The following is a 20,142-nucleotide window of genomic DNA, read 5'->3' as shown; positions in this document are numbered from 1 at the left end:
CTACAAGTAATTGCTATAAACAGGAAAGAGTTAATGTGTTCCAACCGTGAAGACAATTAATTAAGTACAGTCTGAAAGAGTTATAAAGACTACTTATTTTGGAACATGAACTCTTCAAAGAGAAAGGGGAAGAGCTAAACCCATGTTAGGTATTTTACTCACTTTTTTATGCCTCGAGTGAATAAATGGTGCTGGAGTCAGCATCCGTAATTAAAATAAGTGTGTCTTGAACAGTAGTCCTCTGAGCAGAAATGTTTATTAAACACTAGAGGACTAAGTGGTTTACAGTTAAATCACAAATAACCTACTTCTGAATTCCTACATGATCTATATCTATATTTATTTTAAAAACTGAATTTCGAATTCTAATACTGTATTGTGTTTCTTTTCCAGATGTTTTCTCTCAAATATAATTAAGTATAAATTCCTGTAACCTGAGCACATTCTCATTATGATTTTTGCTCAAGTACTGACTTCATGGATGATTTATGACCGTTATACTCTACAATAAGTGATTTAAACCTTCCAAAAGATTTGGCAGACTAAAGAGATAATATATACATATTTTTCATATTTAGTCACAAATGTTTACCAATATGGTTTTTCTGTTCCACACTCAAATATTTTGACTACAGTCACATATTTTATACAATGTGTCAAGTGGTGATCAACAAAGAAAAAAAAAATCTGTTCTCTTCTGTATGTCCTAAGACACCAAAAGATGCACACATTTACAAATGAGTAGGTAATGTTTTCTCCTTTTTTGGTTAGAGAGGTTTAAGCAGATACAGACACACACACACACACACACACACACACACACAGAGACACATGCGCACACACGTACACACATTTTAATTATAACTAGGCTTTTGGTTTAATTTCAGATGTAAGCATGGACCAAGGCATAGATGTTGCAAACACTATGAGGATAACTGCATTTCTTATTGCATTAAAGTGAGTACGTAAAAGTATCTTCTTTATTAACCATGTAGAGAAATAACTTACTGATTAAAACATAATTGCAAGGTAAATGGAAACGTTAACAATAATTGCTATCATTCTTTGCGTTTGACTCGAAGAATAAGGAATTTGTGAGAAATAGGTAACAATTTAGCTTAATACTTACCAGATTTTTAATTAGATAATTTAAAAAATCTGCTTCTTTAAAAATTAGTGTAAAACTTACGAAGTAGAAGGTGAAATAACAACAAAAAAGTCATTAAAATTTGTACTTTGTAATGTGTCCTCATTAGAATACATACTAGAACAGGGCCCCTGGACGGTGCTGTATACTAGTGGATCAGCAGTCTCACACATACACTGTGCACAACCGGCTGCAGTGGCATTCGGGGTTGGACTTGTGAAGCTGGTAACTTTTTTAAGGCATGGAGGTAACTGGAGCGTGTCCACAGTTGCTCTCCATTAAGAGAGTTAGCTATGCCCACTGGCATAAATTCCTTACTGCCTAATATATTGGGCCCTGGTGTGTCTCTCCCTACCCACCCCGTGCCTGCCATTCCCCATGCGCCATCACCACCAACTCTGGAAAGGAAGTATTTTCATTTCAGTTAGTCTGGCACAGATGGCACCACCTGCTACCAGTTCTTCAGTTTTGACTGGTACTGTAACAATTCTGATGCTTTTAAAAGTTTATGTTCTTTCTTACTGCGTCTTATCCCCACTCAGTTTCTAAGAACAAAGTTGTACAGAACCCCAAAAGACAGCCTCCTGACAGTCACTCTAGAAGGGAGGGATTGTATCACATGAGTGCTTCCAAATGTGAGCACCTATGGCCTGGTGTTGACGGCACCATTTGCCCAAGCCAGCACTTCATCCGTGTCATCCCCAAAGATATGACCAGGGGTCAAAGCAGTAGAGTATTGTTTTCAATTGTGCAATGGTTTCTGATAACACTCCTTCCAAATCTGATTTCCTGCCCTACTTTTAAAGTGGCGCAGCCCCCCACCCCCCAAAAAAAAAACACCACACACACAACAACAAATCACACATAAAAGCATCATCACTGCAGCCTCAGAGTCAGCCAGTTCTCAGAGAGTTATTATTCCCTCCCCTGGACGTAATTCTAGATCAAGAGGAGACTTCAGTAGGGGAACTAAGAGAAGTCTTCCAATTAAATCATAGGTATTTGAGAGATTTTAGGAAGAGGGGAGATGGTACAAAAACAATAAGAGAAAGTTGGTGAGAGCTACTAAGCAATGAAAAAAAATCCAGTCATTCTTTCAAATGTGTGTCAGTACTGTAAACTTGGTAATGTATGTATAAAATGGAATATTATGTCCACAAATGTAAAATTTGGAGACCTGTGGGTGACAAATTTACACCACAAATATAGTAAAATATTTATAGTGCGCCTCATTATTCCATGGACTCAGTTACACCGTATGTTCAATTACATCCCTGAGTAAATAATCGTATGAATTACATTCCCTTCCGCTCACTATATTCCAGTCACACTAACTTTTTGTTGGTTCTTTGTACCTGCCGTTCTCATTTTTGGCTTACTGTTTTCCGCCCAAGGCATCTGAAATGCTTTTCTCGTGCTAGCTCCTTTTCTTTTTTGTCTGTTTATGTGTCGCATCAGTAGCCTTCCCCGACCGCTCAATCTAATATAAATTGCCCTGTTAATTTCTCTCTTAGTGCCCTATTTCCTTCATAACACTTACTGTAATCTGTAATTATGTTTATGCACGTATTTATTTTTTCTGCTTCTAATGAGCATGAAAGCTCCATGAAGGCAAAAACTTTGTGTCATCATCACTACTTTATCCCCAGCATCTAGTGTAATGCTTCGCACGTAAGAGGCATCCAGTGAATCTTTCCTGAGTACATGAAAGGGTGAATGGATGGAGGAATGAATGGGCTTCTTGAAAACAGCATGAAAAGATTGAACACGAGTGTGATCCCTGAATCCTTCCATATTTCTCAGTAGTATAAGATTATCAGTGGAAAGGTAAAAGTGTGAACCTTTCATGCATTAAACAAATACTTGACAGTTTCAGTTAGGCAAATGTATCGTAATTCATACCAATTGATTGGACAATTTAATTTCCATGTTTTAACCAGGTGTTGGATAGTTTCAGGTAAATTAATGAATGTTTCTTCGTAGTGATTCAGTGTTTTTCTAAAAAAGAAGGCTGCTTTCTGGGAGATAAAAACCTGACCTTTAAACTTACCAGGCAAGCATTGCTAAGAATGTAGATATTTTCCCTCCCCCGTGGGGGTGACAGAGGACAAAAATAGGAGACTAGTATTACAATGTACTAGTCTAATCATGTATAAAACACTATTTTTTAAAAACATGTTGTCTTGTGCTAATTGGAATTTTACAGTCTTTCAATGTTAATTGGCATCTAAACTTCATTTTCCTAAACACGGCAATGAAATTGACCAACATTAGTCATCCTCTCTGTTCCCCTTTGTACTATAAATAGTTGCAGATAAGATGGAGAAATGTTGGCAGCAAATATGGATTTGTAGCAGATTTGCTTTTTCAAGTTTTGTTGAGTATACCTTAAAGCTCCCATTCCCTATAGATGTTTTAGCCTGACACGTTTGAGTACAGAAATAAAAATAGATATAATTATTTCTTTTCCCTGAAAGTCTTTTAACCTGATCATTTAAAAAGTTGATACCAAAGGTCTAAACAAATAAAAGAATTGTTTTTCTGTCAAAAGAATCCCTACTCATACTAATGAGTAAGAGGAGTTTTCTGTTAAAATTTACAAAAGGGTTTGGTTTTATTAACTTTTTTTTTTTTTTTTTTTTTTGAATTTCAGTGCTTCTGTTTCTAAAATTCAGATGTAGTTTAGGAATTATAAATCCTAGTTATTGTTTAAAAATGTCAAAAAAACGGAAGTTTGGTACATAGGCAAGCTTGGCCAGTGCTTGTGAAACTTTTTAAGTCTTTGTAAATCAAAGAAAGTATATTCACTGCAAGATTTCACCCTTATTTTTAAGGTAATTGTTTTAAAATTGAGGTTTTAAGATTTAATTTTGAAAATGGCTGTGATATAAACTTGTGTTAAGTTTTTCTTGAGTCCTGTTTTGATTGTGAGACAGTAAAATTCATATCTATCAGACTTCAAAATTTGATTGTAAATCAGAATTTTCTCCCAATTTTCTCTAGGGTTTCATCAGAATGTTTAGCGTGGGATACTTGATCCAGTGCTGCCTCCGAATTCCCTCTGCATTTAGGCATCTGTTTACACAGCCATCCCGGCTGCTTTCCCTCTTCTACAATAAAGAAAACTTCCAGCTTGGAGCTTTTTTGGGTTCTTTTGTTAGTATATACAAGGTAAGGCTTTCAGAAGGGGGAAGAAAAATGGGAAATAAATGACATAGCTGTTGTTAGAATGAGATATGGCCTTAACTCATTTATAGTTTTTTTAAGTGATTCTTTCTGTAGTATTCATAAATATCTTAACATCACCAAATATACACAGTATCTTGGGAATTCAGGTTGTGGAAATTTCTTCTTTTAAAATATTATTTAATATGCTTGCAAGTGCAGACACACTTGCATTTATACATAATATTAAAAATTTTCAGACTCATTTTCTTTTTTTTTCAATAAGGTGGTCAGTGAGAAAATATGAACTTTCAGACATTTCTAACATCAAAAGTGATGTTAATATACCTGATCTATTTGTTTTTATTAACTCTATTTACTGCCTGGCTTTAATTTAAACGTATTTCAGACCCTTCTAGCTGATGTCAACACCTGATAGAATCAATAAAGATTATCTGCTGTAACTTATATAAGCAATCACTAATTTTCCCTCTTCCACTCACTCACTATTCCTACTACACTCTCTCAAATAACCAGAGTGAACATTGTTCTACCCCTTTCCTGTAAACGTACTCACACATAGATAAGCACACACCTGAACACGTGTAGGAATCATTCATAGTACAGTACTCTGCAACTTTAAATAATGGCCTTGTATTTAATGGGAATCACTAATATGTAAATCATGTTACTAACAGTTTATTAAACATCTAAAATTTAGATTTTCAATCTAAATATAGATTATAAATGGTAAAATGGGTTAACTAAGGTTGACCTTTGTGCATATGCGCGTGCGCGCGCGCGCACACACACACACACAATTTTGTGTTGTTAAACACAAAATTAATGCTGGGAAACTGGAACTCAGGCATTATTTTGGGTAAGATGGATATGTATCATTTTATGAACAAGTTTACTCATAAAAGGTAGATATGGAGAAGGTATTTTGAAATGGAAAGGTAAACAGAAGTGACAAATTACAGGTAAACTACAGGTTAATCACTTCTTATGGAATATTACTAATAGTGAAAACAGTTTCAATATAGTTTGGCCAGGAAGCATTACTAGTATCTTTGAATATACAAGAGTTAGTGGGATAGAATATTGGTAATTATATATTTATAGTCACATTCTTTTTCATTTCTCATGTCATAGTGTTTCTATTTATTCTTAATGTAAACTCTTAAATGTTTACATGTAGATTATCTCTCACATTTTTAGCCCAGATTGGTTATTCTCCACCATCCAGCATATCTCAAAGCATATATTTTGTTTTTTTGTTTGATTGTTTTTATTTCTGTTTCTATGTATTTACTTAGGTTATACAAACTAATGGTATTCAACTAAGGATAATACAGCCAGGTCAGAAAATCTCTTATAGGAAAATTCATACAGTGTGTTCCAAAGCCATATGTAATTTTAAAAAATTATCAATGCCAGTAGCATCTTCATGAGATTGTAATTAAGAGGAGGACAGACAAACCTTATATCTTCTGTGTCTTCTTGGTGAACTGATCCTTTTTTCATTTTGTAATGTTCTTCTTTATCCCTGGTAGTAGTCCTTGTTCTGAAGTGTACATGTCTAATAGTAATATAGCTACTCCATCTTTTGATTACATTTGATAGTGTATTGTTTCCATCCTTTTGCTGTAATCGTTCTGTGTCTTCAGTGTAAAAAGGTTGGTTTCTTTTAGACCACATATATAGTTGGTTCTTACTTTTTTATTCAGTTTGATAATCTCTGTCTTTTAATTGGTACGTTTAGACTACTTATATTGATGTACTTATTGATATGGTTGAGTTTAAATTTACCTTCTTGCTAGTTGTTTTGTGTTTGTTCCATTGTTTTTTTGTTTTGTTTTGTTTTTGTTCCTCTTGTTTTTTTCTTTTTCCGTCTGTTTCTGAATTTTTAACAATACATTTTTTTATTTGTAGTCATTTTTTGTATTCTATCTTCAGTATTGGCTTATTGTTTATATATCTTTTTGAAATTTAGTGGTTGCCTTAACATTTTGTAATAAATGTTTTTAATTTATCAATGCTTTCAAGTAATATATCACTTCATTATAGTATAAGAATATTACAACACTATACTTCTGATTTCTCCTTGCCATTCTTTGTGCTACACATTTATCTTTTCATATATTATAAACCCCACAATATGTTGTGAAGTCAGAAAACTTTTCCTGTAAAAAGCCAGGTGGTAAATATTGTAAGCTTGTGGATTATGTGGTCTCTATCACAACTACTCACCTCTGCTGTTGTAGTGTGAAAACAGTCGTAGACAATACACAATGAATGGGCATGGCTGTGTTCCAATATAATTTTACCATACTGTAATTAGAATTTTATATAATTTTCATGTCACAAAATATTGTGGTTATTTATTTTTATCCATTTAGAAGTGTGAAAAACATTCTTAGCTCACGAGCCATATAAAAGCAGGTTACAGGCCAGATTTGGCTAGTGGGCCATAGTTGGAGGACCACAGCTTTAGATAGTTAATTCATTTTTACAGCAGTTAAAGATAAGAAAAGCATGTCTTCTAAATTTACCTTCATTTTACCATTTCCAGAGCTCTTCATTTCTTTTTAGAGATCTAAATTTTTGTCTGGTATAATACTCCTTCTGCCTACAGAACTACCTTTAATATTTCTGGTAGTGAAGGGCTGCAGGTGATGAATTTTCTCAGCTTTTGTCCGAGAAAGTCTTTATTTCACCTTCATATTGAAAAATAGTATCTCTGGGAATAGAATTCCAGCCTGACAGATTTATAGTTTATCCAGCTTTTTTTCCTTGTTAGACTGGGAGTGATACTTTCCCCAGCATTCTACATGTAGACAAAGCTAGAATCTGTGATTCATTTTGAAAAATCGTTATAATAAAAATATTATGGATAATTCTTGATAGTGTCTATCCAAAACAGTAACTTTATTACAGGTTATTGTTTACAATTTTCCCAATCATGTGTTTGATTAATTTGCCTCCATGATCAGCTAGTGACTCATTACAGATGTTACATGTATTTCTTTTCTAGAAATGAAACAACTGAAGTCATTGTATTTTCTTCTTGATACAGGGTACTAGTTGCTTCCTGCGCTGGGTCAGAAACCTGGATGATGAACTGCATGCTATTATAGCTGGTAAAGCAATGATTAAAAACACCAAATTATTATTATTGCATCAATCAGTGATAGGGATGACTCAGAAATAGTTTGAAATTCATCTGATTTCTATGTATCTTCCTTTCTCTGGAATAGAATCCCTACTGACGCACTAGTCTATACATTTTGTATTTGTGAAGTTTAACAACATATCAAGGCACTCTTGCCATTTGGTGTTTTGAGTTGGCAATATAATGACTTGGGTATCTGCCCTGCTGTAGGCCAGAAATCCTAGGGAATGTGTCACAAAGGAACATGAAGTCTTAAAATATTATCTAAGCGACTATAATATTATGCTATTATATTAGAGTTCTTAAAATACTCTGTTTTTACCACTGGCAAGTGACATGTATTTTAATATATGTTTTTATTTTTTTAGGAACTTAAGTAATTTTCTAAAAATAAAAACTAAAGAACATTTTCTACAAGTGCCATACTTAAGTTAAATCAACAGTTTTTCAGTTATTAGTGATTTTCCTACTATTTGTATTCCAGGTCTCCTCCTACCTTGGTTTTCCATTTATAAAATGAAGACAGTACTGTGCAAAGAAGTGTGATGATAACACTAAAAACAATTTGAGCTATTAGAATAGATGAATAAATATTTCCGCTTAAAATTAGAAATGATACCAATAGCCTTGAAAAAATTATTTTTGAAAATCATTGTGTTGGGCAAGACCACTTTGTTTTTAAAGTTAAATTTAGAATGTAAAGTTTCTTGTAATATGTACATCAGACCTGTGTGTTCTTAACTCTGAAGGTCAGTCGTTTAAGAATATATGATGAGAACTCAGCCCATTTTAATGTCATCAAGTATATTACTGTCCTTGAATTTGATGTAGCCAAATGCAATCTACAAATCAGTTCTTTCCTATGTAAGTGAATTAACACTTACAAATGACTTAATAACAAGGATGTACTTCCAGATCTGATGAGTTTTGCCTTATTTGTTTCAGGATTTTTGGCGGGAGTATCAATGATGTTTTATAAAAGCACAACAATTTCCATGTATTTAGCTTCCAAATTGGTGGAGGTAAGCAAACATTTTTATCCATGTACAATTCTAAAGGAATAGAGCTCTTAAAGCTGCTTTAGCAGCGAATATATATCCCAATTTAAAAAGCAATTCTAATCCTGTACAAGTATTTACGAAGTCAGTTCTCCTATCTGGTCTTTTGTCTTTGCATTATTTTCAAATATACACAAATGTAGAAAGAATAATGTAATTAACGCTCATGAACCCGTCATACAGTCCCAACAGTTAACAGCTTTTGGCCAATTTCATCTCATCAGTACTGCCCCACCCTCCCTAGTACTAAATTATTTTAAATCAAGTCCCAGATTACAGCTATCATATAAGTGCATTCATAAACAACTCAAAGACTCCTTAACGAATAAGGCTAAAGGATAAAGACTCCTAAAACACAAACAAATACATCACCACCACCAAAGTGTAATTACGATACCATTATCATACATTAAGAAAAACCTAGTAGTTGTTTAATATTCCCATGTATCCAATTAGAGCTTACTCGTACATTTTCACTGATTGTCTCACAAATGTCTTTTTGCAATGCCTTTGTTTTAACCAGGATTCAAAGTCTCTTTTAGTTTATAATAGTTACCCCACCCCTTCGTTATTTTCTTCGCTCTTTTTTTTCCTCCCTGCCATTTATTTGTTGAAGATCTAGGTCATTAGTTCTATGGAACTTTCCACATTCAGGATTTTGTAGATTGCATCCTCACTGGAAATATTAAAGTGTTTAACTCATTGTTTCCTGTAAATTTAATTAGATCTAGAGGCTTAAGCAAATTCAGGTTCAGTTTGAGGGGGTGGGTGTTGCAGAAATACTTCATGGCTACTGTATGTGAATTCCTATTGCATCACATTAGGAAGCACAAAAATGTCTAGTTTTCTCTTTTTTTTATAATGCTAAGATTGGTCAGTGCGCTCAGTCTTGATAGAGCCAACATAAGTCTCCCCATCAGTCTTTTACTTAATTATTGTAACAGCCATTAATGATCATTACCAGGAATTATTTCATTGAGGGTTGCAAAATGTTCATAATCTAATATTATTGTTTCTTTTGCATTTATTAGTGGGAATTCTTCTAAAAAGAACTTTCTCTTTTCAACTCTTGAGTTACTCTGAAATAATTTATACACAAAGTCATATTAAAATGCTTAATTACTTCTGTTTATTTACCAGCATTCAGAATGAGTTAGTCCCTAGTATCCTGCAAAGTTGACCTGAGTCTTTATTTTCAATTGTCATGAATTTTAACATATTGATTTGTTTCAGTCCATTGCAGTCTTTTGCTCAAATTGCCCCATCTTTGTCCGTGAGAGCCTCTTCAAGTTGACTCTTGTTTGACATAATGCCAATACCTTTGATAGCTTTCTTGCTTTGTGATAAAAGAAGATAATTCAGGCTCATTTGGGACATTTTCTGCCCCAGTTATGGAATCAATATTTTCTCCAATAGCCCCTAGTTTCTTCTGGTGGGAAATGGTATTTAGAGACTTCAGTTAGGGTGCTAGAGGTGTTTTGCTCCCTATCTAGTCTCTGTTTCTGGGCCTTTCCAGTGAGCAGAGCTAGAGAATCACCCCCACCCCCATACACATTTCTTTTTAGAGAAAGAGAAAATAATTAACAGTATATTGATATTACCAATTCAAAGTTAAGATTTTAGATTTTATTTAACTTGCTTGATTTTAAAACATTGTATCTCACCGAAAATGTGTGTCCCTAATGACATTGGAGAATTACATATTGCTTTATACAAGAGTGTGTGTGTGTGTGTGTGTGTGTGTGAGAGAGAGAGAGAGAGAGAGAGAGAGAGAGAGAGAGAGAGAGAGAGATTTTTTTTTTCTCAGTGCAATTGGAAGCCATTGAAGTTATAAGCATGGAAATAACATTTAATTCAAATTTTAAGAATATTATGGCTATTATATAGAGAATAGACTGGAGGCAAGACTGGAAGCTGGGAACAGTCTCAGGCAGAAGATGGTGGCTATTGCCAGGACAGTATCAGTAGAAACGGAGAAAAGTACACAGATTTTAGTGTGCTTGGGAAGTAAAGTTGACAAAACTTGCTAGTAGGAAAAGGGGAGTGAGAGAAAGAAAATAACCCCTAGGTTGGAAAACTATATTCTTTGACACAGGGGGAATCCAGTATTGAGATCTAGTTTGTAAAAGGTGGTTTCACAGTTGCTTCGCTACATAGCTAGTTTTTTAAGCCAATCAATCCTATTGCTCTGTTTCTTACATCAACAGGCCATATTTGATCTTGACCAAAGAAACTGTATAGAAAGTGTGCTTATGCGAACATTTTTAAATACAGGAAATTAGAAATTTAAGCTTACCATGTCCTTTGTAGAATTAATTACTATGGTGTAACAGGCAATCATTTTCCTATAATTGAAGTTAATTTTATATTACAATGCTGTATTACTATATAATGAATATTAAATAAAAATCCGCTGTATAGATGACTTTTTTCTTAGAAAAAAATTATTTCCAAGGTATATTTATTGAGTATCTATTATGTTCTCATTACTGTGCTACCAGCTGGTAAGCATATAGAAATATAGGCTATGGTTCCCACCCTTCATTAACTTAGAATCTAGTTCAATAGGTATGTTTTATTATAAGAAATAATTAGGAACATAATTATTCCACATATCAAAAGATACCTGTTTCATATAATGTTTCTATTATGCCATTCTACCACATCTGAATTTCATTTTCATCAACATGAATATATTACAATATATCTGTACCTTGTAATGTACTGTCGTATTACTTTCAAAATAGTGTACTATGTTTGTCTTGTTTCCTAAATATAGTGATCTATCTATGTAACTTTTTTACCTATCTTACAGATTGAACTTAACTCTATGTTAAAATGTTGTATTACTATATAATGACTACTAATTAAAAATCAGCTGTATAGACAACTTTTTTCTTGGAAAATTTGTTTTATGTTCTTTATTTTATGAACCACTCATATCTTCTCAAACCTCCTACCATCCTATTGTAACTCTTTTCTCTTTTGGCCTTCTTTCCACTTTCTTTAAACTAGTTTTACTTTAGGGTTCCCATGTTCCAGAAAACCAGTTTCCATGAATTATCCCATGGTCTATCCACAAAAATTAAGTGGCCAGTCCTCCTATGTACTGCGTACTTGCACTCTGCTTGTTACCCCTGCTTTTTCTCTCTTATCTAGTTGATCCCATGCCTCTTATAAGGCAACACTATTAAAAGTGTGGTCAGCAGACTAGTGCTAGTCTATGAACTGTTAACAGTTGATGACAAGATAAGTAGAGACATTGAGAGCGAGCATTTGGAAGCTTTTATAGCAACTTGACAGAGTAATTTGTATTTTGAATATAATAGTGAAAATTCAATTTAATTTTGTGTTTTTTAAATTTATTTTTTAGTAATTTATTTTAATTACATTATGAAAGTATTGAGTCATGACAATTGGATTTTTTTTTTAAGTGTTTTTTTACTGCAGATTGTTTGAGAAGCACTACTCAAGAGTAGTCATTTCTGAAATCCTCCAGAGTAGTTGCTCCCTCCTGGAGAGCCTAAATATGTTTATGTATTATAAATTTATACACACACACACACACACACACACACACACACACACACATCTAATGAGACCATATAAATATATATGTGTATATATATATATATATATATATATATATATCTAATATATGTCAAATATATGAGATACATGAGATATATCATCTATATGAGATATATGTATGTATATATATATGTATATATATATATTTCAGAGGCTCATTTGAGTGTGTTAGTTATTTCTGTTATGCACTAACCATTTTTATTCATTTTCACATCCCTAGCTCCTAGCATAGTACCCAGCATATAGTTAAATTAACACCATTAAATGTTGAATGAATGAATGAATAGATCTAACAGGGAATGGAGGACAGGGAATGAGGCTTGTGCAAAAAGCATTGGAGAATAAATGACATAAAGAGGTAGAAATAAAGAGCTATTGAATTTTACTGAAAAATACTATTACTGGCATCTGGGATTTGGGGTGCGGGGATGAGGGAAAGGGAAGCGCTGACACTTCATGCTGTTGTGGAAGATGCGACCTATGATTTGAGCTCTGAAAGGATTGTTAGATTTTGAAAGGTAGAAAAAAGATAATTGTAGATAGGGAGCATGCTGCTCAACTATATTGTTAATGCTATTTGAAGTTTTTTTTTCTTTATAAATCTTGCATTATACTTTTTTCTTGCAGACTATGTATTTCAAAGGCATTGAAGCAGGAAAGGTTCCCTATTTTCCCCATGCAGATACTATCATCTATTCCATCTCTACGGCAATTTGCTTCCAGGCAGTAAGTTATAGCTTTTGAAATGAGAAATAGAATTATTTATGTTTCTAATGTACATTAAACCAATGGGGGGAAAAGGCCTGGGAACATTTTTATTTACTACGTTTTAAGCCCTTTTTTTTTTTTTAATAGCAAGATAACTTGCAAGTTTCAAATCATTAAACATGTTAACTTAATGGATCAGTTCCTGTTTTATGAACACAACAATTTTTAGGTTTAATAGAGTGCAGTTTTTATGGGTAAATTATTACTCTAGTGCCTTAGCTAGAATGGCCCAATTTAATTATACTTCTTCTAGAAGAAAGGTAGCTTGGGCATAAATAAGAATAATAGCATTTCCACGATATTACTCAGACAACGAGGACAGAGGTAAAACCTAGTTGAATAGAAGCATTTTTCAAGCTCTTTAAATTCTGTAATCATCATTGTTGATGTTAATGGCGTTAGAGCTGTTGCAAAGTTTTGGGGACAGCTTTTATTTGCCCTTTTCACAGTAATGCTGCCAGGTTGATGCACTTACTAACTAGTTAAGTGCCAGCTGTCTAATGGGTATTCAGTAAATGCTTTCTGATAATGACATAATTAACTCAATTATTGTTTCATAAGCAATATGCCTATTTGAAGGCCTATTTACAAAGATTCTTGATAGTTATCAACTTAAACATAAATACATGTTGTTATTATTATTCTGATCACTGTCATTTTAAAACTACAATGAGCAATACAAATAGAGATGAAACCACTCTGTTACCTAAGACTGCTGATAATATTTGCTATTTACTAAAAGAAGTCTCAAATTGGATACTCTAATCTTAGGCTGTCATGGAAGTTCAGACCTTACGACCATCTTACTGGAAGTTCCTTTTAAGGCTCACGAAGGGCAAGTAAGTGACTGTTTTAACTGATCATAGAAAATAAGCAATTTCCATAAAAAAGATTTTGAATCATTTGGTCTCCTCAAGGGAATATTCTTTTATTGGTAGATATCCAGATAGAAATCAGATATGACCAACTTAATAACAAGGGGCATTCTTTTAATGAACATTATTTTGACTGTTTTTCCCTGTATTGTTTTAGATATTTTCAATGTTCTAGAGTAATACCATGTTGATTTGCAAACTGCTAATTAGTTACTACATAACATACTTAAGTCTCACTTTTTAAATCTTTGATCACTTCTTTCTGATTAAAAATATTAAACAGATTCATTAGAAATCATTCCTAAACAATTAACTGATTTCTATTTGTAAAGAAATTCTTTTGCCTGATAGTATAAACATACTTTCCTTTGCCTTTCTTGTTGTTGTTAGCATTTTCTGATCCTAAACTAATTCTTTGGGTGGCAGCTTGACCAAATAGAACAACCAGGGCTTTTGGAATCGGACAGACCTGGGTTTGACTTCAGTTCTGACACCTTTAGCTGTGTCACTGGTGGGAAAATTGTTTCCCCTCATGAATCTCAGTTTCGTTGTCTCTACCATGAAACAGTGATGTATACTTTGTGTGGTTGTGGGAAAATTGAGATTTTTGTCACAGCACTTAGCAGACCCTCAGTAAATTGTAGCTGCTATTAATATTACTATCATTTATAGTAATAATAACAAACACTAGTGTAGTTCTTACTATGTCCCAGGTATGGTTTTAAGATACACACACACACACGCACACACACACACACACACACACACACACACACACACACACCCGAATACATACATATGTGTTCAATCCTTAAAATGACTCTATGAAATAGGTACTGTTAACATCCCAGTTTTACATGTAAGGAAACTGAGATGCACAGAGATGTTAGATAGATCTCCAGACTCACACAGCTAGAGAATGATGAGGCTGGCATATAAGCCAGGCAGTCTGGCTTCAGAATTTTTCTTCTTAGCCACCTCACCATGTATCCTTTACATAATTATTATTTAATAACTTATTCTTTTGTCATTGAGTTTTTTGCACATTAGTGAGTTTAACTGGTTGATTATTTTGGAAGGGAACTCACTTTGGAAAAGAATTAAAAAGGCTCTTGGAATAATGGTGCTGGCCAATGACTCAAACCTAATTCACTCTGCTGCTTTCCCTGAGAGGAAATGCTAGTGACGAGGCACAGACACACAGAAGGTCCATCCTGCACGTTAGCTAAATACGTGTCTTTTCAAAATTGTGTATCTCTTAGGTTAAGTGATGGATAAAATGAGGGTGTGCTTTTACTCTTGTCGATTAAAAATCTGAAAATCTATATGCTGTTTGCCTTTTAATCATTAAATTTTTGCATATTTGGATGTATTTTGATTGTGTGACATTAAAATGTCAGTTATGAGAGAAATTCTATTTAATACCTTTGCTTCATTGGTAAACGTTAGCTCATTCATTGTTTATGTAGTTTCTTGTGATTTCGAAAATTAATCAGAAAAATTGTAATGAACGTATTTTTCCATTTGACACTCCATTGGAAAGGGTTTGACGTTTCAGGTCTGGGGATTATTATTTCTTTAAAGAAAATATGAGACAGTGAATCTTGCAGAAGAGTATTAAAGTGACTTTTGAATCTGCCATTGAGTCTTTTGCTATTGTCAGCCTTTTCTGTTTTCCCAGCCCATGAAAGATAAGTCAAATAGAGTGAATCATTGTATCCTTTAAACTTCATTAAGTACCTGTTCCCTGTGTCCTCTCTTACAGATTTGCTGTCATGAACCGCAAAGTCCTTGATGTTTTTGGTACTGGTGCATCTAAACACTTTCAGGATTTTATCCCTAGGTTGGATCCAAGATATACGACCGTAACACCAGAGTTGCCCACTGAGTTTTCTTGAAGATGACTGTAATTTATTAATGTGTCTTACTTAATGTTTCATTATTTTATCCTGAAAAGAGTTAATTATGTTGAACACAAAGAAGGGGGCCCGAGCTTGAACTTCAGTGTTATTTCAATGAGAGATGCTCTTTTTTGTTTGTTTTTCTTACCAATCAGAAATACAGAAGCTTTTTAGGAAGGTGTTGCTTAATAATTAAGCTCCCTCTGTAGCCAGAATCTGATTCTAGATCACTGTAGTGGTTGCCATTATGGTATATTATTGATTAAATTATGTCCACAAGCAATATTAAATAATCTATGTAAAAAATAAGAGTATACTTAAAATTACTTTAAAAGATGTTTTAGTTCATTCCAATACGATTCTTGGTTAAAACTAAGAATATTTCTACCTTTTAGGATACAAAAAGGATCACGGGTACATGGATTTGGTCTGTATTTTTTTTTTTTTTAAACTTTTGAATTGGTAATCTTAGTAGTGAAATGTTATGGATATGAAGTAACTCTTCACAGACATGCTGCTTTACTATAGAGCAATTTAATTGTAGAAAGTGGCCATTCTTACTTCAGGGATGCAAAGGCGGGTTTCATACTGTTTGGATAAATGCCGTTGTAGCCATGCTCTTCTTCCACTGACATCATCATCTCGATCCATGGTCAACTGGACTACTTGGCAGCCCAGTGAACCTGTGCACTAACGGCAGGTTAGGTGCAAATGGAAATAGACATATCTGATAAAGTTGAAATATATGTTTTAATCTTTTACAGAAGCATTACACTTGAATATTTAAAAGCAAATGAAGTTACTTTGAAACCTCCTGTAGCTTTATTATGTTTGTTTTCATTTATAAGGACTGAATTTTTCATAGCTAAGTTTGTATGCCATTACTGATTTAGAAGGGATCAAAATTCTATGGAACAAAAGTAGTTTGGGCAGGTTTGGCAGTTTGTTCCCTCCCAACGGTTTCACCTATACAATGGATGCTTTACAACTAAACTCAATATAAAAATCTGGTAGTTGTTACAAAGTACATTATAGCACTAAATGAATTCATGTTCTCTATCCTCCTCAAAAAAAACATTGTGACCATTTTTACTCCTGTTCAAATAAAGAAGTGACAAAACGTAGTCACTACTGATTATGAGTCAATTCAGGACAGCTGTGATTGAAATATGATCACTCTTTAGAGTTTTTCAGGGAAAAGTTATACTTTTCTAAGTTAATCAAAGGCTTAAGTGGTTATGATGTCTACAGTTAATGTTACATATAGTGATGATGGTATATTTTTTAATACAATTTTGTGGCTAAAAAGTTTCAGGCCATTGTAAATTAATTACGCAATAGAACTTGTGTTGCAACAAGAATTATAACCCAGACTTTGGAAATGCTTAATCCTCCATATTCGATTTCATCAAGCCTTGTATACTTATGTTTACATGTAATACTATCCTTGGTTGTTATGGCAAATTCAAACCCAACAAAAAGACGGACTCTGATACCATGGTAACAGAGAGAACCACTTTAATTTGGTCAAAATTTTGCATTGTGATTAACGTTTTAGAATTGACTTGTCTATTAGGCAGTATTGTTAAAGGATCGTTTTGGTTTCAGACTTCAAAATTGATTAATAAATTAAGTTTTAAGTTTTTGTTCACTGGAATCAAAATGAAGATTTGTACTGTGTTTACTTTTAAAAAATGAAGTGTGACAGCAGTGTAGAAAGCACTGCTACCCACACCTCATTTTCTCTATTTAGAAATGTTTATAGTATTTTCCTGTCAGGTTAAAAGAAAAAAAATTTAATCCATAAGTTATTGTTTTCATTGACATTAAGACTATGATATTGAGAGACAAATTCTGAAATTTGATGAAATTGGTAAAATTTTACTGGTCAAAAGGTGCATTTCTATGATTTACCTTTTTATTTCTTTATTTTATTTTACAAACTACAGTCATCTTTTTTTACATGAAGTGTAAAAATAACCATCATGAAGCAGAATACAATAATGAATGTATAGCTCGAATGAATAGATAACTGATTTGCAGTGGTGAATTGAGAAGTCCAATTTGATTTCATTGGGACAGACTGCAAAGTGTAGTTGTTTGAGCAAACACAAAGAAATCGTGTTGGTTTGCATTCTTGAAGACAATCATAATGAATATCTCTACCTCTAAGAAATCAGGTATTGATTGATAACTTGGCATCATAAATAAAGGCAAATAGATGTCTCCATTCCAAAACATGTTTTTAGTCCATTTATACTCTAAAGAAATCCTGCCTATGGTAAATTTCCACCAGAACTGATTGTGTTAAATGTTAGTATGCCCCCCCACCCCTTGGTATTTCTTAGATCTTTACTGAAAAACAGTGCACTGGGCTAGTTAGTAGTATTATAGTTGTTTCATTGCTATTTCCTGTATTAGTAAAATCCTAGAGTTAGTACCAAGTAAAGAGTGAGGTTGCCAGACAACAAATTGTCTCAGATCTGTTGGATTCTTACCAGTTTTTTATCAGAGCATTTCAGTCCATTTTACTACTCATTTCGGAAATAAAACCTTTGATTCAGTTATCTTTTTCATAAATTCTGCGGTTACTTCTGTAACTTTTTTCTTGATCTGTAAATATTGTTGTCACTCAGTTGATACCTAGTTTGTTTTTTGCCTTCATTTGCTGTTTAGTCAGTTGTTATTTAATTTAGAATTTTATCTTTTTATCCTTTGCTCTCAGATTTTATAATTTACTTTTTTCTAGAATGAACATGTCTTTTGTGACGAAACCCAAATGGGTCAGTTGTCACACAGTATTTTCTTGTTGAGCTTGGGTATTCATCTTCTGTGGCTTGTGTCTAGGCTCCCATTTGATTTAGTTGTTAATACTGACAAAACTGCTTCTGTTTGTATTTTATCACTTCCCTGAGTTTCTGAGCCCTCTGCCAATGCATGTTTAATAGAAATCAATTTCCTTTACCCTCAAGGAGTTCCATCCATTTGCTTATGTCCCATCCTCCTCGAGGTGGTGGTCAGAAGCCCCCTGCAGGGCCAGAGGGGGTGCGTCCCCGGGGATCAGCGCCCTGCTGCCCTCGCTGCCTTTGAATCTGAGAAGTCACCGAGTCCACAGAGTCCTTGAATTCTCCCTGTGACTTGTTTGTATTTGTGTAAGTAGAAAGTAGTTTGACAGAGCAACACAATCATTTTTACACAGATGGTGTTTTGCTCCACATAGGCAAGAGTGTTCCTTTCTGAATTGTGACCTGCTAAGATAGCTGATAAACTATCTCCCCTAACACCTGGACCTGTTGCTGCTTATCTCCTCAATACTCACTTTCAGGTAGAGAATTTTTGTAACTGAAAATGAGTGGCCAAGAAAAAAACATTAAAAAAATGAATAAGACGTGAACATTTTTGTAGGGCTGGGCAGAAACGGTGATGAGTAGTAGAAAGGTTGGCCCCGTTGGGGACTCCCAGGAGAAAGCCCTTACGATGGCCTCGGCACTGCGCCTTCCTTTCTGTAGCCTTTCCTGTTGGTACTTAGCTCTGCAAGTCCTTTTTGTGGAATTAGCAGGGAAAGGAGTGTCAGGGACTGAGGCAACCCTGCGATCGGAGGGATGGACTTGGATCCTGTGGTGCTTCCCTCACGCTAGGATATGGGGACCTCAGGACTGAGACGGTGTTTCTTTTTCAAGCTGTACCCTTAGGTAACTTTGTAATGCCTTGCTTCCCTGAAAATAAGACCTAGCCGGACTATCAGCTCTAATGCGTCTTTTGGAGCAAAAATTAATATAATACCAGGTCTTAAGTTTATTTTTGCTCCAAAAGATGCATTAGAGCTGATGGTCTGGCTAGGTCTTATTTTCAGGGAAGCACTGTAGCTTTGTGGTGTGAAAAGGGTCATTAACTACAAAGTATGACATTGTAATCTTGTCAGAAAACCCCAGGCTATAGGCCATAGAATGGCCCCTGCTTTTGTCACACAACGTGGCAGCTCAGCATCCCTCCATGGCTAGGGAGGTCCAGGCTTCCACAGGTGGACCTGTGCACCTGTGTTGGCTGAAGTCACGCAGCAGTATTACTTTCCTCTGTCCCTTCATTTGGACCAGGCAATTTCTGAGGCCTCTTTCCTCAATGTCTAATAAACTTTTCATAGTCATCAATCAACCCCTTAAATAAATTTTCTTTTCAAATTATTTTGGTCATACAAGAGGACCCTGTGGCCATAGAGAGGGATTGGTGCCAAAGGTCTAAAAGGATTTACAGCATGAGGTAATCCTGTTGTTGGTCATTATGGGATGAGATGCCAAAAGGGACAGGTGAGAAGGGACTATAAACACATTTCAAGTCTTACCTCTTCCCTCCTATTTCTTTCTTTACCTCCCCAACCCTGTGTTTTCCTACCACATCTTTGCCGTTTATTTCTTCGTGTGAGTTCTCCATGGAGAAAGAAAAAAGAAGAAGAACTTATTTTCTC

At 34.3% G+C, this 20,142-nt stretch overlaps 1 protein-coding gene across 1 annotated transcript in view; it reads left to right on the top strand.

The window, feature by feature from the left end:
* TMEM135 (transmembrane protein 135) overlaps positions 1-17,331 on the top strand; it is a 215,770-nt gene extending 198,439 nt beyond the window's left edge. The window contains exons 9-15 of the mRNA XM_019739636.3: positions 888-957; positions 4,151-4,318; positions 7,392-7,455; positions 8,433-8,509; positions 12,764-12,862; positions 13,676-13,743; positions 15,545-17,331. Of these exons, the coding sequence (XP_019595195.1) occupies positions 888-957; positions 4,151-4,318; positions 7,392-7,455; positions 8,433-8,509; positions 12,764-12,862; positions 13,676-13,743; positions 15,545-15,677 (679 nt within the window). The 3' untranslated portion in view covers positions 15,678-17,331. The remainder of the gene's footprint in view (positions 1-887; positions 958-4,150; positions 4,319-7,391; positions 7,456-8,432; positions 8,510-12,763; positions 12,863-13,675; positions 13,744-15,544) is intronic.
* The last annotated feature ends 2,811 nt before the right edge of the window (positions 17,332-20,142 follow it).

This window comes from Rhinolophus sinicus, chromosome 14 (genome assembly GCF_057876585.1).
Source record: "Rhinolophus sinicus isolate RSI-liver-muscle chromosome 14, RSI-T2T, whole genome shotgun sequence".
NCBI lineage: Eukaryota > Metazoa > Chordata > Mammalia > Chiroptera > Rhinolophidae > Rhinolophus > Rhinolophus sinicus.
The sequence above is the reverse complement of the archived record's forward strand: the minus strand, read 5'-3'. Positions and strand labels throughout refer to the sequence as shown.